The 26576-nt window shown below is 38.6% G+C and overlaps 3 protein-coding genes across 8 annotated transcripts in view; 1 reads left to right on the top strand and 2 right to left on the bottom strand.

Moving 5' to 3' along the window:
• si:dkey-103g5.4 overlaps window positions 1-4566 on the bottom strand; it is a 63082-nt gene extending 58516 nt beyond the window's left edge. For all 3 annotated transcript variants that reach the window (XR_012390829.1, XM_073923662.1, XM_073923663.1), the window contains exons 1-3: window positions 4078-4566; window positions 2449-2672; window positions 2085-2240 (exon numbers count right to left, since the gene is read on the bottom strand). Coding sequence is in view for 2 of the 3 variants with exons in the window: in XM_073923662.1 (XP_073779763.1) it covers window positions 2085-2240; window positions 2449-2672; window positions 4078-4255 (558 nt within the window). In the remaining variant the exon portion in view is untranslated. The remainder of the gene's footprint in view (window positions 1-2084; window positions 2241-2448; window positions 2673-4077) is intronic.
• A 2152-nt stretch (window positions 4567-6718) lies between these two features.
• On the top strand, window positions 6719-11480 carry zgc:162608. Of its 4 annotated transcripts, none has more exons than XM_005157498.5 (5): window positions 6719-7115; window positions 9100-9180; window positions 9299-9371; window positions 9450-9543; window positions 10425-11480. In XM_005157498.5, the coding sequence occupies exons 3-5, from the start codon at window positions 9323-9325 to the stop codon at window positions 11215-11217; spliced, it is 936 nt and encodes a 311-aa protein (XP_005157555.1). In that variant the 5' UTR covers window positions 6719-7115; window positions 9100-9180; window positions 9299-9322; the 3' UTR covers window positions 11218-11480.
• An 859-nt stretch (window positions 11481-12339) lies between these two features.
• Window positions 12340-26202, bottom strand: LOC567816 (zona pellucida-like domain-containing protein 1). Its single transcript, XM_691119.9, has 11 exons — window positions 26164-26202; window positions 24528-24652; window positions 24228-24454; window positions 20334-20524; window positions 20178-20250; window positions 20006-20103; window positions 19836-19919; window positions 16274-16445; window positions 16077-16185; window positions 14462-14491; window positions 12340-14358 (listed from the first exon to the last, which is right to left on the bottom strand). Exons 2-11 carry the CDS (start codon window positions 24613-24615, stop codon window positions 14201-14203), a joined length of 1230 nt encoding a protein of 409 aa, XP_696211.3. The 5' UTR covers window positions 24616-24652; window positions 26164-26202; the 3' UTR covers window positions 12340-14200.
• Between the last annotated feature and the right edge of the window lie 374 nt (window positions 26203-26576).

The raw sequence follows: 26576 nt of genomic DNA, 5'->3' as shown, positions 1-26576 counted from the left end.
TGACGATGGCCAAATTAGTGAAATGAATGACCAAACTACCTAACATTACCTGCCATGAGTATAACTGTATTCACCATAGGGAGGCGATATAATCACTCTGGTAGGAGAATTTTCCTTTTCACAATCCAAAATAAAGAAAGTCTGCGTCCAAAATAGCCAACTAAACTGTAGGTACTGCATTTCAATTATATGTACTAATCAACAATTAGAAAAGTATGTTCTACTAAAAGTATGAATGTGAGCAGTATGAATGGAACTTGGACGTACTATGTGCCAAATATTGTCATGATCATGTGACATCAGATGCGTCGCTTCACTACCATTCACGAATTCCACCATGGATCATCATCAGATTGCGTAGCATGCATCGGATGCGCACTTTAGAATCTCGCTGTAAGTAGTAGGTCATCCAGGCACTTTACGCATCCTGTTTTCCAAATAGGGTATATGCAGAGCTATGTTTCTTCCCATACTGATAAACTTCCGGTGAACGGTTAATGTGACTTTTTTCCATTTTATACGGTTCATTTTACAGCTTGGATGTTGTAATGTAATTAAAATATAATCATTTAAATAGACTTCATCATGCATTTAGTTGCTCAAGCATAAAACAAGATAAAAATTGTTTACACGCACACGCCCGTCAGGATTAGCAGGCTAGTGCAGAAGCTCCATTGAATATACTGGGGTAAAATAAAGGTTCTTATTTTAGACATAGCAGGAAAAAATTTAATTTAATGCAGTGTGTCTTGTACATTCTGAGACCCACTTTATAGCGGATGTCACATATTTTTAAAGAAAACAGACCTTAAACGCACCGATTTTGTAATTGCAGACAGTGGAAGCGCGTGACCAAGGTAACAGACAAACTAAAAATCCTTCCACATACGTCTGCATATACCCCATTCTATGAATTTTGAAATAACACTAGTAGAGTATATAGTATGGAAGTATGCAATTTTGGACGCAGCCTTAACGTAATCTAACTAAGAGCCTGAAAGCCCCACCCCTTCATCTAAACTGCATCCATGAGAGCATGAAGTGTCCAACATTCCACACTTCTTTAAAGTGCATCATCTGGATATTTAAAGTGCACTTATTGTTTTTAGAGTTTTCAGTGTGAATGCATTACTTACAGTATTAATAGTACAAAATGACCTAGAATAGTGCATAAGTATGCACTATTTAGAATGCATCTGCTGCAGTGTTTACTTGTGAATGTACCATAAATCATGTTTTCCTCAACCTTAAATCCTTTCCACAATATCTTGCCCAATATTGTTTTCTTATCTAAAAGTACTTGTATAGACTGTCTAGGTTGTGTGTATAGTTTAACTATGTATACTATATACATTGTTAGTAGCTAGTATAGTTAGATTACCGCTCTGGTATTTTAGATATGTATAGGTTTATAATAGCTCTTACATCCAGTGTTGTGTTCATATTTATGTTTACTTATGTAGAACAATGGTCATGCGAGGCACAATATTTTTGTATATCTACACATGTAGAGAAATAACAATAAAGCTCAGCTTGACTTGATTATATTTTAAAACATTTATATAATTAAATATCACAATAAATTGGTACCAATTTTGATTTGGAGATCTTACACTTGTCAGTCTGAAACAAGTCATTAAGAAATGGAAGAAGGTACATATCCATGCATATCCCATAATTTCACTGATTTCAAATCTTAATTTTCTTTGCAGCCAATGGAAGACATCTAAATTCATGGGCCGTGCTGGGAGGTTGACTTAAAAATCTTGCAGCTTTCATTTGAACAAACTGGAAGTCATTAAATGACTTTGGGTCCAAGGGTAAGTCACACATCAGGTGCACTGATACATGTGAGGCACTCTTATATGTTTGACAAGAGGAGGGAGGTATTTTAGGTCACTGACTTGCTGGTAAACCATTCAACACTCAGGAAACATCCAAAACTGAATGACCTTCAAGAGGAAAATAACTTGTCACGTGCCATTCATGAAATATTCAATGGCAACACTGCAAGTACGTCATGCTCCCTGTGCAAACAGCATGACTGTAGTACACACCTCCCAATATGTCCTCCATTTCCTCACCTGCTGTGAGCAATACTGCTTCCATTGTTTGTGGTCTAGACAGTCTCCATGCTGGTTACGTGCTCTTCCGTCTTTGCAGATCTCGTAGACGTTCAGCGCACAAGCTTCTCCTTTCAGTGTATATCCCAACATACAGGCACACTGCCCATCACTGGCCTACATTCAAAAGTCAGCAGTTAGAGACAGAGACAACAAATCCTGACTCACATCCCTGTTGACTGGTAGCTGATGAAAAGAGCCTTCAGCAGTCAGTGAGAGTTGGTAACCAGACTCCCACCAGGCTGAAACATGAGCAGACGGCTGCAGATTGCTTCTCTACATGGCTGCAAACTCATTGAAAGGCATGTAAACAGTGGGTTATTACCTGGAAGACTTGACCTTCTTGCAGACATGTACAGCTGTCCTGTCCTGGCTGAGGCTGATGTGACCAAGGCCCACAGGGCAGGCAATTGCTCAAGCCTTCTCTAGGCCCATAGTGGTGTGGTGGACAGCTGATACAGCTGTTTATGGTCGTGGCCCAGGAACTTGGTCCAAATGTTCCTCTGGGGCAGGGAATAGGACCCTCACCTCCTTCCAGGCAGTAAAATCCTTATAAATGCATAAAATTAAAAGGTTATCAGATAGAATATATAGTCCAGTTACCAAATCTTTACATACTGTATATATTTGATTTATTTTAGCCCAGTAGAATTTCTAAAAGGCTACTAAAATACACTTTTCAGACTCACTACTTGTTTCAGACTTACTTGTTTTTTTTAGACTATGTGTTACGTTTTTCTATTAACAGCTTAGTCGAAAATGTCAATTCAAACAATCTAATATTATTAACAAGAATAGATTAAATTTATATGGTGCTTTTCTGGACAGTCAAAGTGCTTTACACTTTGTGCACATCTCCCACTCCACCACCAGTGTGCAGCATCCACCTGGATGACATGTCGGCTGCCATATTTAGCTAGATCGCACACCACACAATAGCTGATTGGTGGAGAGGAGACTTGGTGGAGAGTGATAAAGCTAATTATGATATGGGGATGGTTAGAAGGCCATGATGGACAGAGGCCAGTTGGCAAATTTGGCCAGGATGCCGGGGTTAAACCTAGAGTCCCCCATTACTACACTGAGGCATTAGGACCTACACAAACCGCAGGTTGAGCGCCCCACTGCTGATCTCACTAACACCCCTTCCAGCAGCAACATATCGTTCCTATGTGGTCTCCCATTCAGGTACTACACCATGAGTTGCAGAGAGCTAGCTGCTTGCTTAAATTTTCAATATGACCAAAGTTTTTACATTTTAATAATCATTATTTATATATTGGGTGACGCAGTGGCACAATAGATAGTGCTGTCATCTCACAGCAAGAGGGTCACTGGTTCGAGCCTCGTCTGGGTCAGTTGTCGTTTCTGTGTGGAGTTTGCATGTTCTCCCCATGTTCGCGTGGGTTTCCTCCAGGTGCTCCGGTTTCCCCCACAGTCCAAAGACATGCGATACAGGTGAACTGGGTAGGCTAAATTATCTGTATAGTGTATGAGTGTGAATGAATGTGTATGGATTTTTCCCAGAGATGGGTTGCAGCTGGAAGGGCATCCGCTGCCTAAAACATGTGCTAGGTAAGTTGGTGGTTCATTCCGCTGTGGCAACCCCAGATTAATAAACTGACTAAGCCGAAAAGAAAATGAATGAATGAATATTTATATATTGGACCATCACAGTTGACCACTAAATAAAAAAAGTTTCTTTTGTTTTTATATCTGATTTTTTTACATCCCCATATTTTTGACATTTGAATAATTTTATAATGCATCTTTACAGTTTAACAGTATACAACAAGGTTATAAAATAACGATAAAATCATAAAATACGTTTGTAAAATAGAGAAAACATGAATTCTTTGTATTCAAATGTTATTTGTTTAGTCCCCTGAGACTCTAATAAACACCCACTTGCTGCATTTTCACTCTGTTGTGTAACAGAAAAAAAGCTATTTACCTGGTCTGCAGGAAGATCCTTCAGAAAGTCTTAGAGTTATATTTGATCCAATGACCGTGTTCAGTGTGGAGGTGAAGAACCAGTAAAGCAGGGAAGGCCAGCAGAGGCACATCATCTTGGTCTGCTGTCCAGGGCTCAGAGACTTTCGAAGGCATACAGGAAGCCCTTTCCCTGCCATCCTAAATGATTCATGAACAGTCTACAGATAAAGTATCACACATGCCAATAGGCAGAAAGATGCAACCTGATGCTGCCAGGTCTGCTTTCAGGCCACAAGTGAAACCATGAAACTGATTAATAACTTTGGCTGTGCTTCAAATGTCTTTTAGCAGATATGAAAACATGAAATCAGTCACAAGTTGCAGAATATGAAGAAAAGTTCAAAGTCCAAGCAGAAATTTTCTCCTAGTGTGCATTTTCTCAAATGATTTGGCAGGCCAGGACACAATCAGGCACTCCATATTCAAACAAGCGAGGCGACGCTAAAACAACAAACCTTGTTTTTCACATCATTTGGCTTCATTCCTTTGATGGATCCAGTAGGCGAGAAGGCCATGGCCAGTCTAAAACGATTGCGATATCTGGGTTAAAGTTGAACCTGCAGGATTCAGAGGTCTATATCACTATAAGCAAGTGCAAATTAACACAAAAAAAACACTTACATAAGCAAAAACTGAGCTGTTCAAGTGAGTTATGTCTAGTATTCACAATCTAACAGTTTAATAATACAATTTGGAGTACAAACAGTACTTTTAAAAGCATAAATGCAAAGTACATGCCATGCTTACTACTTATGACCTCATAATTTTTTGTGATGTGCTTCAAAATGAATGAACTTGGACCCTGAATTAATGACTTCAGCAGAGTGTGTGGACTATGACCTTATGGTGACTTAATTATGTAATACATTTTCACATTTCACACACTTTCAGCACTACGTAATAATGATTTCAAACGACAGGGTAGATTTATTAAATGGCCTGATAAAAATGACATTATAAGACATAAAATGATTATATATATTTTACAATTTTATAGTAACTGATACCTATTGTCACATAACAACATGTTGCACAATTTGTTATTGTTAGTTTAACTCTCATCCAATATCTTGTTTGCAAACACAGAGAGTTGCAATTCTTTCATTATGGCGTACATTTATTATAACAGCACATGAATTTACAGATTTACAATTGGTTGTCAACTAATTTTTAGCAGTTTGATTTGTTGCAGCATAATGTAGCTTTAGACTTGTTCATAAAACACACACACACACACACACACACACACACACAGAGAGAGAGAGTGTTCGGGAGCGAAATTGTTAGATTGTGCGCCCGCTCCCTTTCAAATTACACTAGAGTTACCGACCGCTCCCGTGCTTTATTCTGAAATTTATTCCATCACCGCAAGAAATCTGGTCGGTCCCGGCGGTACAGCAGCAGGAATGCAGACCTCTAGTTCATATTTACCACGTCTGTGTTCTCGTTCGGTCGAAACCGGAAATACTGCCAAACTGCAGGTCACTTGGTGCGCGACTCGCCACCTCACCTCTCCCTCTCTCTCCTCCACACTGTCCCATGATGACAATCACGCATACGTATTTGTAGGCATTAAAATAAAGGATATTTACTATTAAATACTGGTCTTCTATTTAAGTGCATTGTTTTTTCTGACAGAAATTAATGGTATTGAAACTGACAACGTTGCTATTTTTAGATCCCGTGGTACACCATATTACCGCCCAACCCTATCTTGCGGGTTTGAAATGGCATTTAAAAAAGCAAATGATAGAATGTGTGTGTGTGTGAATCAGAGAGAGCGTCCCGCGCAGAAGAATACAAACAAGACAAACAGGTGACCGCGAACCTAAGGTTGCATATACGGTATTCAGTTTGTGAATGGTTTAGGCACAAGCCAACAGTTTGGTGACGCTGTCTGAGCCTTATGTTATAATTTTTATGCACGTTAATACCGGATAGCAGGATAAAATAGGGAAAAGGTTTGACGGTATCTACCGCTGAATCTAGATAGTAGATCACTAGATAGTAACATCACTAGATAGTATTTTACTACTTGTAGTATTATTTTTTTTGTTATTAAACATTGCATTTTTTAGAGTCACCTGAATTTCAGTAAACAGAAATTTACCAGAGGCTAGCTTTTATTTCCCTTCATATTGTTTTCTAACAGTGTAACATTACCATGCTGATCAAGAATTATAAGTACAAGCAGGGTACAAATAACAGGGGGGATGGGGGAGGGGTCTGACCCCCCTAATTAATGATTGATTCCTCCTGATGGACATCAAAACAAAATATATGGGGGTCTGCCTTTTAATAATTGAGAAATAGTTTGCTCTGATCTGTATCTTTATGGAGGACGAAACTAAATAATATATCAATAAACAATAAATAAATAATAAATAAACAAATACGCATCAAAATAAACAAATACGCATATATATATATATATATATATATATATATATATATATATATATATATATATATATATATATATATATATATTAATATGAGTACCTAAACGTATAAATAAAACATTAAAAATTTCTAAATTAAATTAAATAAATTACAAGAAATAAGAAAATGTTAAACTGAAAGATGATTTTTTTACCGTCTTTCAAACTTTCATTAAAATAAACTTTCAGTTTACTGTTTTCTTTTTTCCCTTGTTTGGTTTATTTAATTATTTACCTGTCTGCACTATTAATTATTTAAATATCTATTTATGCAGGAATTTGTGGATTTTTATAAACATTTATTTATTTATTTATTATTTTATTTACACAGGAATTATGGATTACCCATTTATATTTGCGTATTTATTAATTTACTGTTTTTGCAGGTTTTGTCCTCTATATATCTTAAGTAATATGAATAATTAAAATAATAGATAACTTCAATATACATTTGACCAGTGAACACCCCCATATTGGTTCATACCATTGTGAATAAATGTTTGCGCCAAAAAAGTATTCATTCATCAGGCAAATCTACACAGCATGGACAGACTGTGTGAGTGTTCACAAAACGTGTTTCTTTAAAAAAGACGTAGGTGTCCGTAGAACTAGATGCATAGTTAGTATTTTATCATGCATGCACGTAGCTAAACAGTAAAAAAAAAAAAATTGTACAGTTTTTATGGTTATCCAGGTGCTGGAAAGCAAACCTGTCACCATTTACTTAATATTACAAATGTCATTGAGAACCACTTAATATCCCTCAAAACATTGAAAACATAACATTTTATTAAAGTTTGATTAATAACGTCATTGAATTGCCGTACATAACCGAAAAAGCTAAGTTAGCTACACATCTCATTTTTCATTGCAAAATATGTTGTTGGGTCCCTTTAGAAAATTGCTGGATCAACGTTAGACTTAAACATTTGCTAAATGTAGCAACAAAATGTTGCACCATTGGAAACAATAATGAACATTGATTGTTTCATGACAAAAATATACGTTATAAGTTCAATATTATGACGTGCGTCTGCTACTTACGACAGTCCCAAATTCCGAAGCTGATAAACTATTTGAATATGTATTACCTCTAGTTCTTGAGGAATTGAATTAATAAAGTGAAAAATAAATCTGAAGCAGGAACGAATCACTCTTTAGAGTCGGCTCTTTTCAAACGCGAGGTGAATCGGTTCATTCGATTCGTTTTGAGCGATTTCAAAACTTGGAAAACTGAACGAAACTGAACAGAAGAGATGAAATATTTACTTACAATCTGTTTAAATAAACCATGTAAGCGCATCTTGTCGTTTGCCAGCTTTGGGGGTCAACAGGTGGGCGTGTGTCACGTGAATAAGTCTTCCAGAGTTCAATAAGTTTGTGAATGAATGCAGTCGGATAGATCCAGTTCTGCTAATGTGTAGGAAGTTTGTTCGGTTTTTGGGTCACTGATATAACGTTTTGTAGATAAGAAAGATATTTAGTGATATGCCAGTAATGTAAAAATGTTGCTCCAAAGTCAACACGATTGTATGACAACATGATTTAGCAATGTTATTGCCCAGACTGCACTGATGCTCCTTTAAAAAAATTAACCATGTATTTATAGTACTGTTGAATAACCTTGTACTTTTGTTAAAGTTTTGATTACATTAATATCAAAGTTTCACTATTTAGAGAACTATAGCCTCTTTAGTGGATTTATGCCATTGGAATTTCTGTTGAAAAATAAAAAAAAAACATGTTTTGTAGTCAACCCCTGGATAAGTTTAGAGTCCAAAATGAACAAACCAAATGACGTGGTTCTTTAGATTTACACAACAATACATTGATTACCCTGAGCTAAACAGCATGTTTGGACACTTCAATGATGCCATTTTATGGCAAAATTCCCTGTGCAGTGTTTGTTTTTTTTATAACTCTGTTATACAGCTGCCAGAAAGTGGGTCTAAACCGAACTAATTAAATGTTCAAAGATAGCCACTGTTAGCTTTTTGTTTATCACCAGCAATGGCCCAGTACACTCAAAGCAAACCCAAGTGGACCCATTCAGTAAAGTACAAACAAACAGCACCTTTGTTCGCAAAGCTAGAGATACTGCAGCGACCACAGGCCTGAGGGTTCATTCTTTGTGACTGTGCCATTGCTGTGGGAAAGCCAAGTAGAACTAAGCCAAATTTCACGCCATTCAGTTCACTGACTGAACTTTATAGCCAGGACAGAGCATCCTGTATGAAGTCTGTATCATAGGTCGTACTATTGTAATTAAAATACTGCAAAAGACTCAAATAAAAGTCCTCAACCATAAAATTAAAAGTGTCCAAACACCTCAGGTTTGTAGTAAACATATTCCAATAGCATTGACCTTGCCTGACTTGGAATTACGTCAGTATTGGCCTTGATGTGACATCACTGTGGCTACTGTGAATCTGTGTTGTTGGAAACGAGTAGCTTTGAAGAGACCAATCTGCAAAATAGCTTTAAGTTCCTAACGCCTGCCGTTATCAAAGTGACCCTCCACGTGGTCTGTGTTGACACAGATGAGAAGCAGGACAACCTCTGATAAGGGACTGCTTTAAAAGTAGACCCTGAGAAAGAAACTCTCATTTTCTCATCAACAGGTAAGAGCCAGATGTCAGATTGCTGAACAATTACTCGATGACGTTTGAGTCATTGACAGCCAATAATATTTTTAACTGATGTATCTAACTAAATGTAAATTTTCTGTTTTGTTTTTAGAATTAACTTTATCAGCAAAGAAACATGAATCTGCAGTTTATTACATTGGCTTTGGCCTTTGCTTCCACAGCAGGTTTGTAGTATTTCATACGTGATTTATTAGTTTTGATAGAATTTTTACAATGACTCATGAAACTGTATTTCTTTTCAGCATTTCCACTCAATGATGAGATCAGTCGAGATGCATGGAGTTTACAGAAAGACAATCAGGCCACTGACAAGAAGAATTTTGACAAAGACTCAAAGTAAGTTTACTCTTGATTAACCAATAGCATAATCATGTGATTCTCTTATTTTGTTTATTTTCGTTTATTAAATCTTGTCTGGAATTCACTTCATGATGAAGGGGTATTCTAGTTCATGTAAACTAAACCATGAAGTGATAGAAATGTATAAATATAAAAAATATTAATATAATATAAAACTAATATAGAATTTTTTATAAAACATACAAGTTATAATGTGTTGATTATAATATAATTTAACAAATAAAAATAAATAATTGCAGTTAAATTATAGGACAATAATTTTAGTTTTTGTTTGTTTTTTTATATCTTATGAAATACTAATAATTTATTTTTATATTTTTTAGATGACAATGTGATGTTAAAATGTGATTTTGATTCAAGTGTTGTAACATAATAATGACATAAAAACCTAAAGTAGTTTGGCATTAGATTATCTTATTGCTTCATTTATTTGAATAGGCCAACTTGTCACTAAATATAGTGCAACTATCCAAAGAAATAACATTTTTTAAAATTAAAGATAATGAAACTATGAATAAGAGTTTTGAAAATAATGAAACAAAGTTGACTCTGAAATGTATCAAAAGTGTAAGGTTTCTTTTAACTTGACGGTTACACCAACTGTCTCAACAATAAGACAAAGAGCACATTTTAAATGCCTTGCAAAAACTTTATTTTATTTTATTAAAATATGTAGCACTCCAATCTCCTCATCCTGAATCAGTAGAAGATGCAATAAACCAAAAGAATTCAAACCATACTTCTTTGATTGCATTAAAACAGAATGGCATCTGAGCTGTACACAGGATTGCTTTGATTTCTTCTTTGCTTTATCACATACGCTCTCAGTCATTGACCCCTCAACCTTACTTTTGCAGCTCTATGTGGAAGAACCATGTAGTGAGCAGTGACCTTTACTCTGAAGACTCTTACAACCCAATGGCAGCAGAACTGAGGCGCAAACTAAGCATGGAGTCTGAGCGGCTGAGGGCCCGTCTGAAGCAGGAGCTCGCCGAGCTGAGAGAAAGACTCTCTCCTTACCCCAGCCATCCCAAACACACTCTAGCCAATGTGAAAGAGTTCCTCGCCCCCTTTACCAAACAGCTCCAGACGGTTCTCCAATCCAACACTCAAAACCTTTGTGAGAAACTCAACCTGAACCTCCAGGAGCTGAACCCAGAGGATGCAGTGCTTTACCAGGAGGCTGTGCAAAAGATCACAACAGCTCTGGATGAAAGCCACCAGAAAAGAACAGCAGCCTTTGAGGACTTTAAAACGAAAGCATTCGAGGCTGTCGAGGAGGAAAGAGACAGCAGCGGAAAGGAACTATGGGAGGAAGTCACCGCCAGGCTTGGGCAAGAAGTTTGTACCTTTAGTTTAGAGGTACAAGGAAAAGTTGCTGCGCTCAAGATTGCTTTGATAGGCCATCTTGCGTCGGCACAGCCTCCAAGGGAAGTGATGGCTTCAAAGGTGGATCAGTTCTGCCAGAACTCTGCCACTAGGAATCAACAGTTTATTTCTAACTTGGACCAGCAGATGACAACGCTCCAAGAAAGCCAGAGCCATGGTGAGTCAACTGGTTTCCATCAGACAAACATTGAGTCCATACAGGAGGATTTCTCCACAAGACTCACAGCGCTGTTACAAGACATCGTACACACCCTAAATTAAACACATCTCCATTCCTGTCAGAAATACAACTGTAATGTATTGTAAATAACAACTGTTTTGTGATCTGTCGCTTTGTGTAAATATATTGTGGTTTGTACAGTTTTCAAAGAGAAATCTGAATGTTTTTGTGTGTAATATGTGTTGACATGCTGTTTTGGAAATAGTTAAGAAGATCAGTTTGTACGTATTTGAAATGAACATATATGTTGTCTGATGATTATTGCATCAACTTCTGTGTATTAATAAAAGTTTTTCTTTCTAAATACATAGCATCTAAATAGTTATTATGCCTTTAAAATACAAGAAAGCAGCAAGTCATTGGCTGTAATACAGGGGTTTTCAAACAGAAGTTACATCCAATTTTCAAATATTTATAAAAAGGAGAAAATTTACTAATATTATTTTGAAGTAATAGTTTGTGGAAACATCACACTTTTATCATCATGTATTTATCCTCAAACTTCGTTCCAATCCTGTAGGTTCTTCAATCTTTTCCTAAATAAAAATAGACATTTAAGCAATGCAAATATCCAAACAGTACTTGGTCCCATTCACTTCTATAGTAAGGCCCCCTTAAACACTGCCAGTTAAATGTGACCCAATTGCTATTTTTTGCTCATATGCGACACAGATCGGATCTGTTCTATGAATGTGTAAACTCAAAAAAACAACCCATGCATTCAGATATTCAGAGATTGGTTTCAGGCCTCCTTCATATGTGGAAATAAATCAGAGATAGATCAGATATGTGACAATGCGACTGTCATGTAAACAGCCAGATTGGATTTGTTGAGGTATTTCGTTCTGTACATCATTAAACTTACGACAATGTGGTGCTTCTCCGCGGTTTAATGACAGAAGAACGAGCGTATGTGGAGATGCCGACGCGGTAAACAACATCCGAGTAAACACAGAGGAGGAAAGTGATCAGTCGCCACAATTTGCTCCTACCAGACCTGAGACCTCTCTCTGAATGGTGGAGAACATCATACAGCACATAAACCATAAGTGCAAGCTCTGATGATGGCCCTTTTCCACCTCCGCCTCAAAATCCTTTTAAAGTTGGGCGAACTTCGTGTTGTAACTTTTGCTTTTTGTCGCTATTAATACACGCACTGCGGCTTCACATAGAACCACTTTATTCTCTCCAACACCAGTGCGCAGCACTGCACACACAGGCAAAAGCTACATCTTCAACTACACACACACACACATCAGGGCCATACCATGACATAAACTGCGTAGGGGTAAATCTGAACTGAACCATTCACTGCTTTTACTACACTTCGCATATTTCGCAGAGCTAAAAACAAGACAATTTCTTCCATCGTGGCTAGTCCCAGATAGCAGGTAGTAATCGGCCCGAGCTCGAGCATCGGTAAATGTTATCCAGGCCGAGAATGGCCCGCAGCTCGCCCGCGCACATCCGTTTGTGATGATTCCTGTTAACCATATCTGGCCCGAGTCTGTGTGTAGAGTCCGGGCCGCTTCTGGCAAGGACTCAGCTTGTTTAACTGATGACAACCGATTAAATTCTTATTTTATCTAGTAATTTATTAGCTCCACGTTTAATGTCAATTTGAGAAAATATCCATGGTACAACAGCAACAAAATAATAAGAATATTTTGTGTGGATGGTTAGACGCAAACAAAACAATATTATTTAAAAATGGATTATACATGTCATCTTGGCACAGATGCTAGAATCCGCCTTTATGCATGCGCGACATCGTAAATTGTATGGCAAGTGTAAACACATGAATTGGATATGGGTCACAATAAAAACAACATGTAAACAGACAGGCAAACAAATCAGACATAGGCAACAAATCGGAATTGGGCATCAAGACCTGACAGTGTAAACGGGGCCTTAAGTGAGTGATGAATGGCAGTTGTCACCAAGATGTTGTGATATCTTGTTTTGTGTTCAAAAGAAAAACTAAATTTTTACAGCCAGTAGATTGACTGACTTTGGTTATACTGCCTCCAAAATAAAAGCCAATTATTTAGTTTAATTTAGAACAGTGTTTCTCAACCACGTTCCTGCAGAACCATTAACACGGCATGTTTTGGATGTCTCCTTCGTCTGTCACATCTATTTCCAAGATGTCCTCGCTGCAGCCCGCAGCATGATGACGTAGGCGATCGTCAACTACGTAGCGGACCTTGCTACTGTGACGGTTGGGTTTAAGGTAGGGACAGTGTATGCGATGGCCAACTATGGCCAACTATAGCGGACCTTGTACCGCCCACTAAGGTTATACTCATGCTACTGTGAAAGTTGGGTTTAGGTTACGGCGAGGTGTAGGCGATCATCAACTATGTATCAGTCCTTGTACCACCCACTAAGGTAAGGCTTAGGGCTGCAGCGAGGACTGTCTCTCTATTTCAGGTCTTTTAGTCTGTGCTAATGAGCTGATGTTCTGGATCAGGTGTGATATAAGGAGACATGGAAAAGGAACGTGATTAAGAAACACTGATTTAGGACACAACATTATCTTAATAATATTATTTCACACACAATATAAAAGGGTCTTTATAAATAAAATATAGTTGCCTTCTCATTTCTGGAAGAATGACTTTTGATCATATTTAAAAACCAAAATATTTGAAAACCCCTGGGCTAATATAAAAGCAATGTGTATAAGAAACAATGTATGATCATAAAAATTACAAAAAGATTACATCCACAGTTTGCTCCATTCAATAATGCAGCTGAGCCTAAGTGCACCTTATATTAGCGCACATCTAAAACTCATTAAATCTATTAATATTAATATTTGCAGTCGCTTGAAAAAAAGACAGATTCAAAGTGACCATACTACAGGCTGCTGTCTAAGTAGATTACAATATGCTAATTAAGCATTATGCAAAGCGCTTCTTTTATGGTTTGTGCAGACTCCGTGATGTGATCAGACGTCTTATCGGGGATATCAAATTAAGCTTCGTTCGACGCTAAACAGATGGCGAGTTGATGGAAGTCTTAGTGGAAAGCTCGAGGCAGGCCACCAGCCCAGACAAACTTCTTCAGCACAAACCATCCAGCCATGATCAGACCCACAGTACCGGCGGTGGCGAAAATGACCCCTGCCATTACTCCAGCCACATTCATATTTTCCCGGTTTTGCGGCTCATTGCCTCCTGTTTCACAAGAGAAAACAAACTGTGCTGTTAGTGTCTACACGTTCATCATTTTTGATGCAAGTGTAGTATTTTGATTAATGTTTCAAAAAGAATATCTTACCATAAGGCGATGCAGTGGGAAGATCTTTAACTATAGGATCAAAAAGTGGAGAAGTTAGACATCTTGGCACATTAAAACCACTTTTATTAGAAATTGCTTAAAGTTAAGTAAACTGATTGGTCTCAGATTGGTCTTATTAGCACTTTCCCTGCTTAAAGTGCTTAATTTGGGTTAGTCTCGCATACTTCGGAATAATGGCATTCAGTCTGGACTGATTGAAGTGACAAGAAGCCAAAATATACAACACATTTTGTTTTCTTCAGTGTAATGTTGCGGTTCTAAAAATGTAATATTGATGTCAACATTGATTAAAAAATATGTCCACCCTGCAGCTTGATAAGATCAGATTTTCTCTTTAAAAAAAACAAAGGATTTTTATGTAATAATGAACTCTTTTATTAAGTACTTTAACAAGAACTCTAACAGAAACACTCCAATCCCCCACCCCTTTTTCATTTTCCAAAATGTTTTCCCTTTCTTCTTCTGTATTTCTTTCTTTTCCTTTCCCCCCTGTATATGAAATGAACTTGGTATATAATACAGGATAACATGGGACAAAACATCAGTTTTATTTGTTTGTGCTGGGATCAATGAAGCTGTTGGCAAGGCCAGTCAAATCTCAACCTCTGGCCTGCCTGGATCAGTAAAAAAAAAAAAAAGCATTGAGCTTTGCCCTACAATAATAAAATAATTTAGCTGATAAGTGTTTATTGTCACAAATGTAAATACAGCAGCTCTCTTGTTCCATGAGGAGGTTTGTCATCAGGACTGCATTATTAAAGAGCATGACATCTATGTCATCCATGTAAACTTTAAAACCAACAACTATAAAATTCCTGAAGAGTGTCAGTTTTTTGTGTGTGGATCAGTCTAATCATTAGATCTAATCACGAAATGCAAACATACTAATCGAAGAAATAAATTATCCTGCCTAGAGGTGCATCAGGCCTGTTTGGGTTCACATGCCTTGATGTCTCTATAATAAGCCTTAGAATATAGGCCTTTTACTTTATTTACTGTGCGAGTGAACTGGTTTTTGGTTTAGTTTTTTTGCAACTGAAATTTCATTTAATTTCGACAAACATACAGTTTGATTAATACATTGAAGAATTTGGTGTTAGAAAAACCAGGACATTCATAAATAAGAAAGCACAATCTATTTCTGTTTAGAAAGCAAGACAAACATTTTGCTACAAAAGCACAATACACAATTTTCCAGTCTTGGGTAAAGTTTTTATGTCTCTTTGTTGAGTGGAGAGCGTATATAAAAGCGCATATAAAAATAAGAGTTAAATTAGATTTTTCTAGAAGAGTCAATTTAAGATTTTTTATGTGAAGAGTCCATTTTTGTGAGTGTATTTATTTTTTTTTATGGTGAACTAACCCTTTAACTTACATCAACTGTAACAATGTGCTTAAAAAAGTAACTTTTGTGGAATTTGATAACTTTAAAGTCAATCTCCATCCATTGGTTCTGCAGAAAGTACCTTCTCCCAAAATGACAAGCATGCACCGTTTAAAAGTAGGCTTCAGAATGAAGATAACCCAGGGTCAAGCGCAGTAAAAAAAAAGCTGAGAGCTGGTTTGTTGTGTGTACTGTATGTAGATGGCTCACCCAGGGCTTCAGTGTACAGAGGGCCCACAGACACCATAGCAGATTCTGTGGCTTTTGCTCCGTAAGGCACTGCAGCCCTTTTTCTTCGTGCTCCAGTAGAGTTGCAAGCCTGCAAGAGTAAAATATTGTTTAAAAAAAGTTAGTTAATGAAGGTTAGCAGTAATCTCTACCCCTGTCTAGCAATAAAAGACTCCTACATTAATCAGTTCATTGCATTTCTTTGGCTCGCAAAGACGCAATATACAGTGCAGGTAAATGGTAGACTGCTGCTGATTACGATGCTCCACAAAGCGGAAGGCTTCAAATGAAAATCTGGAACTCTTGGAAAGTCCATTATTAATCACTGTTGTTCGGTTCTCTATAGTGCATCTGTGAGGGAGAGCAGAGGAGCGTTAAAAAAGCAGAACACAATCAAGAAGTACAGTAAATGTCAATTCTGAGCAATTTGGTAACATAAAACTGATGACTATTAACTCATTATCTACAGCGGTACCAATACCTTGTTGAGAACTGGTTTTCTGACTGAACTTTTTAATGGTGCAAAGTAACAGATTACAAATAGTCAAATGACTGCAATTGGGTAGTTTTTCTCAGAAATTGTAATTTTGTAGTTTTAAAAATGTGTGCTTTTACTTTCCCTTTAATACAATACTACATTTAGCGCAGTATCGGTACTTTTACTCCACTATTTTCCTTCAAACTGCAGTCACTACTTTATTTCTTCTTGTCTATGGTGATTGGCTGAGTAGAAAAATCGGTTCTTTCAAATTCAATCAAATCGCACATAGAAAGTAATTTGCATCATTCTTAACCTCAAGACATGAGCACTGTAAAAAAATGCAGCAAACTGTGCAAAAAGTGTCCAAGGAGATGTCCAAAATCTTTACACGCAATGACCCAGAGACGGTTTACACCAGGCATGTCCGAACTCGGTCCTGGAGGGCCGGTGTCCTGCAAAGTTTAGTTCCAACCCCAATCAGACACTCCTGGGCTAGCTAATCAAGCTCTTACTAGGCTTTCTAGAAACATCCTTGCAGGTGTGTTGAGGCAAGTTGGAGCTAAAATCTGCAGGACACCAGCCCTCCAGGACCAAGTTTGGACATCCCTGGTTTACACAGTCTGAAAATTGGCAAATAGTCTTAAACAATAACTAAAAGTACTATAGAATGTTACGTTTACACACACCAGCACAAATTGCATATAAAAGCATTAGCCTTTCACAGCAGAATGCTTACTACTCTTGAGTACTTTTGAAAAGGGCTACTTTTTACTAATACTTTGAGTAATATTTACAAAAGATACTTTTATACTAAACTTGAACTACAATTTTGTGCAAGTAATGGTATATTTACTTGAGTATAATTTTTGAGAACTCTTTCTGCCACTCTTTTTTTGTATCCATTTCTGTCACCTGATGAAATTTTAGTTCCTTGTCACCTAAAAGTTTAAAAAATGAAAGTAACAGGACACTGATTGTCGCCAACATGCTTTGGGCTGTTCAATAATGTTCAGTTTCTTGCAAAGGCCAATCATTTTTCTTAATAAAATCTGCATTTTCAGGAGTGTTCAAGTGTTAATTTTGTTTTGCATGTAAATTTTTTTTGACGTTTAATGTGGGTATAGTCATAAGACCCCTTTACACAGTAATGCCTAGTTCAGACTGCGTGATTTTAGCCCCGATTTTGGCTCGCCGACAAGTTTTGAGAAATCGCCGACAAATGCCTGAAATCACAGGCAAATCGCTGCTCGTGCATGTGAGTGACAATCACACAGTATGAACTATCAAAGACGCGATTTGAGAGAATCGCTGATGAGTCGCCGATGCTTGCGAGATATTTGGCATGCTAAATATCTGGAGCTGTCGGCGATTCAAATCATACCGTGTGAATTGAGTTTTGACTGAAAATAACATTGGCGATCGCCTACAGCCAATGAGAGAGCGGCATTCACTTGTGTGTGCGTGTGTGTATACCTGCTGCAGGCTAGCGGGAGGCTGGGGGAGAAGTTAAAAGTGATCTTTTTCGGTTTATTTGGACCCACGAAATGGAGGAAAAACTAGTGCAGGTTTGACCGGACTCATGAGCAACCGTGTCTGTTTGACGTTTCATACAGAAAGAAATTAGTTTATTATCAACGTTAAGGAGAAATGGCTAATTCCCTTTAAACCTAGGTGAGCAAATATGGACATTTTCTACCCCATTAAAGGCTTCTTTCTCATTATGTATTAATAACAAAAGACATACTACGTGTTGTTGGCTGTGAGACGGAGTTTGGACGAACTTGTCGGCGATTCTTCCTATAGTAAAGTCATGCAATGTGAAAGTCCTTGTCACAGATCCATCTTGCAGTGTAAACAAAGCAGCGACGAAACGCTAGCCCAGATAGTCATGCTGTGTGAAAACATCTGTGACACGACGACTTTGAAAATCATGCAGTCTGAACTCGGCATAACATGGTAAATTGCTTTAAAATCACTGGAACAACTTTACTGGTGAATTTAAAAAGTGTGGGCCTTTTTACATATGATCTCTTCAAAGCAATTTTGCAGAAAAGTAGAAGCAGCTTGGTTTCAACTAAAATAAAGTGTGCCCAATCTATTTTAATCTTGTTATTAATATACAACTAACTATGACTCAGTTATCTCATAATTGCTTTTTAATTGTTATTAAGGTAGTAGTTAGGTTGTGGATGTGCAGTAAGATCATGCAGAATGTGTACTTTATAATATATCACTTAATATTGAGAATTGTAATACACTTTGGGTGTATTTTTCTGATTTTAATGTTAACTAACATACTTACTTCATTTTAAGAAATGTAACCAAATTGTGAAGTGTTACCACAAATTCTTAAACCAAAACTTCACCCAAAAATGGAAATTTAATTATTTATAACTCACTCTCATGTTGTTTCAGTCCACAATCACACCCAAACTAATATATTTTAGATGAAATCTGAGAGCTCCCTTATCCTCCACAGTCAGCAGCAAAGATCCCGAGACATTCAAAGACCAGACAGGGAAAGAAAAACCTTGTCTCTCCTGATTCAGGTCATAAGGGTGCGCATTTACCACGGGCAGTAAAACATATTGCCAGTAGAATCAACAGCACAGCACAGGCATGTTGTGTCATATTGCTCGTAGTGAACATACACCCTGTTCTGATACAGAAGACACTAGCTATGTTTCCATCTAAAAATGCAAATAAACTAATGCTCAAATCTAGAATATCGCTTCATAGCTGTGGGAATAAAGCAGCGTTTCCATCCAACGAGTCAAAGAGTACAAAAACGTCACTTGCTGATTTTTATCATCACAGGATCTCTTATAACAAAATCACATGACTTTTATTAATGCACATACTGTATTTGTGCGGTAAAAGTGTTTGCATCGTAGTTTATGTGCATCTTTTCTTAACAAATAAAACGTTTATCCTATTCAGTTATGCTCTTATGTTTTTTTTATGCGCATCTTCAAAACTTATAAACAAAATGGCATTTCCGTCAACCGTTTTTTTTATGCACATATCCAAAATGCGGATGGAAACATAGTCAATAATCTTTTTTTGGTACAAAAAAAGTGTTCTTGAAGCTTTATATGATTGCAGTTGAACCACTGAATTCACATGGATTGTTTTGAACTTTTAGATTTAATGTTTCGAAATTGGCCTCAGGGGATTAAGGACATGAAGGTGTGTAATTGATGACAGATTTATTTTTTATTTTTTTGGTTAAACTAACCTTTTAATCAGGTTTAACTCACCCAATAAAAAAGTTGTACTGCACGTTGTTGCTGGTATTATAAGGTGACGGGGTTGCAAAACAGTAGTCCAACAGTAGATTAAAACTATGGAAAAAGCACAAAAATTATGTTTCATTCCACATTTAAACTTTCAATTAAGTATGCAAGAATAGAAAAATAAGCATACTTACTTTCCAGTGAGATTGGCAGCTTTTACTTCAACGTACACTTTAGTGCGTAGAGGTAATCCAGACGGTGGAACCACCAAAGGACTATTATAATCTGAGCTCTGACATGGGAACAATAATCATTGTGATATATTCCGCATTAATAGTACAGATTTTTACAAATATTTATTCTTACATTGAAGACTCTCATGCTGAGTGTATCAATGAATGTGCCGTTGTTGTCACTAGTGGCCACAGACACTGATGACCTGCATAAAAAATGTGAATCGGGTCAGTCCTGTGGTTGCCATGAATTGCAGCAGGTGTAGTATGGAGCTGAAAAGCTACTCACGCTGTGATCTCAGTGTTGTTGAGGAGGTATTCCAGTGGGTAACGGCAGGAAAAGTGGTAGTATAGGTCTGTGGCGTAGCTGACAACTCCTACTGCGGAGCTGGGTGTATCAATGTATCCTGTGACAATGACTGACTGAATGCTGGAGAACATGCTGAATGGACCAGACTGGTTGGGAACCTCATCCACAATCTAAAAAGGGGACATTCAATAAAATGTGATGTAAAATGCTTTACATCTAAAACGATTTTTTAAAATACATGTTTATAATAATTTGTTACTTTAAAAAAAAATTTAAATTTACATTTTATAATTTGAAAAAAAAGTTGCAACTTTTTGGATCTTATTTTGTTTTTCAATATAATGCTATACAAAATGTTTATGAATCTAAAACTATTTTACAAGTTTATAAATTACTTATTTTGACATTTTACATACTTATATATGAATTTAAAAGAACAAATTATTTAGGGTGAACAATAAAATGCAAAAATAAAAAAACTATAATAAAATAAAATACATATAACACTCTGAATACTAAAGTAACCCTCGAGAATGGAAATGCTATAGTGGAATTAATCCACTTATGGGAATTTCGTTCAGAAAGCCAATCGTCTGAAAGAGTATATAAACGGGCCAATGAAATGCCAAATGAATTGGCAGCGTCAGCTTGCACACCCGATGCTTGTTGCAATCAATTAGCATAAAAGCACAGCAAAAGCAAGAAGATGCAACCTTTTTAAGCTGAAGAGACTGATACCTACAGCTAAGAGACAGTCATTATGGCGACGCAATATAGTATTTTCGTTTCCCTCTTCAGGGAACGAGGGTTACTTTAGTAACCAGAGCGTTCCCCTTTGGATGGGGAACTCCAATGCTATAGTGGAATTAATCCACTTATGGGAAATGTCTGGAAAACGCCATAATGACTGCACCTTATCTCTGCCTTCGATGAGAGGTTTGCCAGGCAAGCCTGAGCGCACCTGCATCATAGAGAGGTGCAGTCTTCCAATGTGTTCCCTGGCCCTTACTTATCCCACTTCAAAGAAGATCTACAGTTTTAGATATACGTTTCGGGAGCCGCAAGCCTCTAGATATATTTCTAGGAATTTAAATATGACAATACGTTGGGAAAGTGTGCAGTCTCAAAGGGGAGGATGCTGTGGAGGCCACCTGCTGCCCAAAAGGGGAGATATTATGCCAGAATATATGGACTAGCCCTGAGAAGGGGGAGTACACGTATAATAAGATGGTTAGCGGAGAGGGAAGGCACGGGTCCACCTGTGGGGGGGGGGGGTGGGTTGGTGATGGGGGGGGGGGGGGGGGTTGGAGGAGATGCACCGTGGCTGAATAAGCATATGTGAAAACGCAGGCTGACCAGAGGGCAGACCTACAATGCAATGTGCCAGCGAGTGACTCCTCCACTGAGTCTGGGCTTACCTAAGGGGGGAACTTTACTGAGAGTGAAAAGGTGCAGGTACCTCCGTGTTAGGGAGAATGGCGCAGCAAGCATGTTTCAACACCTTAACTGAGTTGTTTCCTCAATCACCAAGGGTTACCTAATACCCTCGAGGAAACCGGCTCCACTCGTAGACTGTAAAACCTTGCAAATGTATTAGGTGTCGCTTGCACACGGCCAAGAGGATGCGATGCTCCAAGTGGAGTGCGCACGCACTCCTGCGGGACACGGCTCGCCCTGGCTCTGGTAAGTGAGAGAGATGGCTTTCTCGCGTCTAAGGACTACACGTGGAGGTTCCAAAGACCGGGGCGAGGGTGCCAGATGGTGCCCTATCCCTGAGACAGTAGGTCCTCTCTCAAAGGGATCTGCCAGGGGAGGGCCATCGCGAGGAGGGAGAGCTCTGACATCCAGGTCCGGTTGGGCCAGATAGGCGCAACCAGCAAGACCTGCTCCTCGTCCTCCCTGACCTTGCACAGTAACTGCGCGAGCAAGCTCACTGGGGAAACTCATATTTGCGCATGCCCCTAGGCAAGCTGTGGGCCAGTGCATCCATGCCGAGAGCACCCCTGGTGAGGGAAAAAAATCAACTGCCAATGAGCGTTTTTGGGGGAAGCAAACAGATCGATCACGCCCATATCATTTGAACAGGCTCGGGGTGGAGTCTCCATTCTCCAGGATGTAAAGGCTGCCGTGAGAGCGCGTTGGCGTTGAGAGCAGCGATTTAAGTCATGTATGACTCCAGAGGAGCAGAGGGGAGGTGCGCTGAGACATGCGGCGAGAGCGGATACCCCTATGCGGTTGTTATACGCCACCGTGCTGTCTGTCCTGACCGGGAAGTGCTGCTGCTTCAGCACCGGAAAAAAATGGTGGAGAGTGAGGAAGACTGCCAACAGCTCTAGGCGATTGGTATGCCAATGCAACTGGGTTCCTTTCCACAGGCCCGCAGCTGCATGCCAACAACACACAGCCCCCCAGCCCGTGCTGTAAGCATCTGTTGAACAACAACATGACTGGACGCCTATCCTAAAGGCACTCTGGCCTGTAGGAATGAGGAGATACAGAGGTGGCGCTCCTGGACCACTAATGTGGACATCGTCCTCCCCAATGCACACACAGCGGACTTAGTGGTCCGAAGAGCATAGTCAGTTGTGGTGCAGAGCTTGTGAAGCAAGCTTGAGTCGGACTCACCTCGTGCAGCTGGGCCAGCGCCTGCACTTGGTAGCACTGGTTGGTGCCATAGTGTGCAAGGTGGAAGCAGCCTGGCGCACAGGCTTGTAAGCTCTGGTTCGAGGGAGGCAGATAACCTACAGGCTTTGGACGGGAGACGAGGTGGACTCCACCAAGAAGAGGCACCACGCTGACAAAGATTGACCGCAATGACACGCTCAACTTGAGGAATCACCTCATACCCCCCCTGGCTGCTCCACCATCAAGAGTGGTGAGGGCGGAGAGACACGCAGCACGGGCAGAAAAAGATGCCCAACAGGATGGCGTGAGCCTACTGTGCACCTCCAGGAAGAAGGGGACGAGAGGCTTCGAAAGCTTGGCCCTCTTGTCCTCTACGTAGCACCCATCTAGTCGGTCCAGCCGCGGAGCTGGGGGATAAACCATCTCCAACCCCACGGCTGAAGCAGCTCTTAATATCAGGATTTGTTTTGACAGCACTCACCTGCCCGGAGGGGGCAAGCAGGTCTGGAGCCTCGTCGGACAATGAAAGCCCTTCCTCTGATGCAGCAGTGGACGTCTGGTCCCCTGTGTCATCGAACGTAAGGGCCTGGTTAGACAGATCGCTTCCTCCGCTCGAAGCTTGGTTGGAGTGCTTGGAGGAGTGGGAGGTCCGCAGGCCCGGAGGCAATGGATAATCTCCCACTGGAATCCTCAGACCTGCCCGAGTGCCCGCTGCAGTGCAGGGGACAGCTGGGGTGGTTCGCCTTTCCAAAAACGCACAGTCGGAGCGCCATCCTGGAAAAGGACGTGCTGCACGACTGTGTTGCTCTTTTAGGAAATTTGCAACTTTATGCGCACTGCTCTGGAGGATTGCTCTCATTCGCTCGAAATCGCTGGATATTAGCAGGAGAAGTCTCTGAAGCAAAAAGGATACCTCATCTTGCTTTCGCTGTGCTTTTATGCTAAATTGATTGCAACAAGCATCAGGTGAGCAAGCTGACGCTGCCAATTCCTTTGGTATTTCATTGTCCCGTTAACATACTCTTTTAGACGATTGGCTTTCTGAACAATAATCCCATAAGAGGATTAATTCCACTATAGCATTGGAGTTCCCCATCTGAAGGGGAATTATATTATTACATAATTGTATAGATTAATATATGAATCCATATTAAATAAGTGACTTATGTATTGTATTAAATATTTTATACCTAAATATTTCAATATGTAACAATTAAGAAAAGTTGTAAAATGCTGATTTCTTCAAACCTGCAGAGAGTGTCTGCAGGGGTTCTGCAGGCTGTCATTGACGGGCAGCTGGTAGCGGATGACAGGAGGGTTCACAGTGTTGTCGGGGGTACCCAAGCACAGGCTGTTATCACGTTGCCCGTTCAGTGCCAGACCACTGGCATTAAAGCCTGCCCATTCCGCAGTGCACAGGTTCACCTCTAGAGTGATCATATTGGTGCCACAGTGAACCACCAAATCACTGTTATCTGAGAAAATGAGAGGGGATATTAGTGTTCAACCAACTGCTCAGAAAATCAGTCTGATCTGACAGAGACTCACCTGGAACCCTGTTATTGTCTGAGGTGCAGTTATAGGAATGAACAGACTGCAGGACCACAGCCAGCAAACACAAGCATAAAAACAGCATCTTCCTGCTGTAGAGGCAAACACTATGACTGAATATCCTGTAAGGTTAAATAAATGTTAATGGGAGTTCTAATTGGTTTTAGGCAAGAAAATGCAGTCAAAATCTTTTTTGTCAAAATGCCTTTTTTTTTCATGCACCTGTCAATTTAGAAATTTTGGCTTTCCATAGGGTCGCCACTGGCTCACATCGTTCAGGATTGGTAGAGCAACACATCGATGAATTTGCGCTTCAGTGTTTGAACTCTCAGTAATGATTAAATCACACTGAACTGAGCTAAACTGAACTGAACTGAACTTAAACACTAAAAACTGAACTACACTGTTCTAGTTACTATGACCATTTATGTGAAGCTGCTTTGACACAATCTACATTGTAAAAGTGCTATACAAATAAAGCTGAATTGAATTGCATTGAATTGTTACTTCAGTCTTATGCAGGGGTGCCCAAACTTTTTCGTATGTAGGGCCAAAAACCAAATATCATTGATAGCCGTGAACCGAAGATAAATATACCAAACTATGTTACATTGAAGTTGTCATGGGTAATTTCTTAATTCATATAATTTTTTCATAATATAAAAAAACATAGAAAACCTTACTCTAAATCATATAACTTTTTCAATTATAACTTATTCCAACAAATACATAAACACATTTATAACATGGAGGAGTTCAATGCAGAATACACTACTCAAGCAGATACTTCCTTAATTTACTCACCAAAGCCTCTGCATTCTCCTCTATCCATCGTGTGTACATTTGAAACTAAATCTGATTAATTTACACCATTTAAATTGAAACATTTAATTTCAGATAGTTTTTGTAGTTTATACAATAAAACAAAGAAAAAAGGGTACATTAAATTTAAAATGACAATCTCCATTCTCAGGATAGCAGGCCAAATCAAAGGTTGAAATGGACCAATTTTGGTCAAAGTGCCATAGTTTGGATATCTCTGGTCTAATGAAAAAATATATGCAAAATATACTCTTTTTTTTATTTCAATATCAATACATATGATGGTTCATTCAGCTGTGGCAACCCCTGATAAATAAGAGACTAAGCCAAAGGAACATGAATGAATGAAAAATACATATTTTTAAAGGCCTATTTCTCAATGTTTCGAGTTTTCTCTTCTACACTGAGCCATAAATCTCCACTTCAGAAGCAATGATGCATTTAACTTCAGTTTTATCCATATCCTTATTCTGATTTTTTTTTTTTACAGTGGGATAAATCCATAAATGATTTGCCTTTATGTACATTTTATTGTACAAAACATAAAAAAATTTATTCTGACTGTTTGCAGTATTTTCTGAACTATGGAGTGATAAAAAAGATTACCCTAATTCCTCTCAGTAACAAGCTTTAAATAAAAAAAACAATAAAGCAAGACTTTTCAACCTGACTTCATCCAATATTCAGATATTTGTGCGAAAAAAAAGTATGCAGATTTTTTGCAGATTTTCTTGACCTTATTTAATTACAGTGTCTCGCCATAAAGAGAAAAAAACAGTAGATATAAATGTAAAGAATGAGTGTGTCATACCTGTGTAAGTCCCCGGCAGGTGAATGGACAGTATTTGAGGAAGGTGATGAGACTGAGAGTTGATATATATAGTGTTGGACCCCAAGCAGAATTTAATAGGTGCAGGGAGTGTCTCATCTGTCCTGTTTCTTTCAAGATTAAAACATGTATCCCCTCAGGTTCTGATTATTAATGAGTGACAGTGCAATTTGATGCATATTAAGTGGACACTTGTAAAAATTTTCAGAAACGTTGATATTAATGACTATTAAGGAATATGTAGGTGTTTTGAGGTTTGCATAAGTATAATCAAACTTATTTCAATATGAATATTTAATATTGATTCATAATCAATCTTAATAAAAAATGCTAGGTTCAACAACAATAATAATATTTATTTATGGTACGCTTTTCTCATACTTAAAGCGCTAACA

This window comes from Danio rerio, chromosome 15 (genome assembly GCF_049306965.1).
Source record: "Danio rerio strain Tuebingen ecotype United States chromosome 15, GRCz12tu, whole genome shotgun sequence".
NCBI classification, from domain to species: Eukaryota; Metazoa; Chordata; class Actinopteri; order Cypriniformes; family Danionidae; genus Danio; species Danio rerio.
This window is presented reverse-complemented; position numbering and strand designations above follow the sequence as displayed.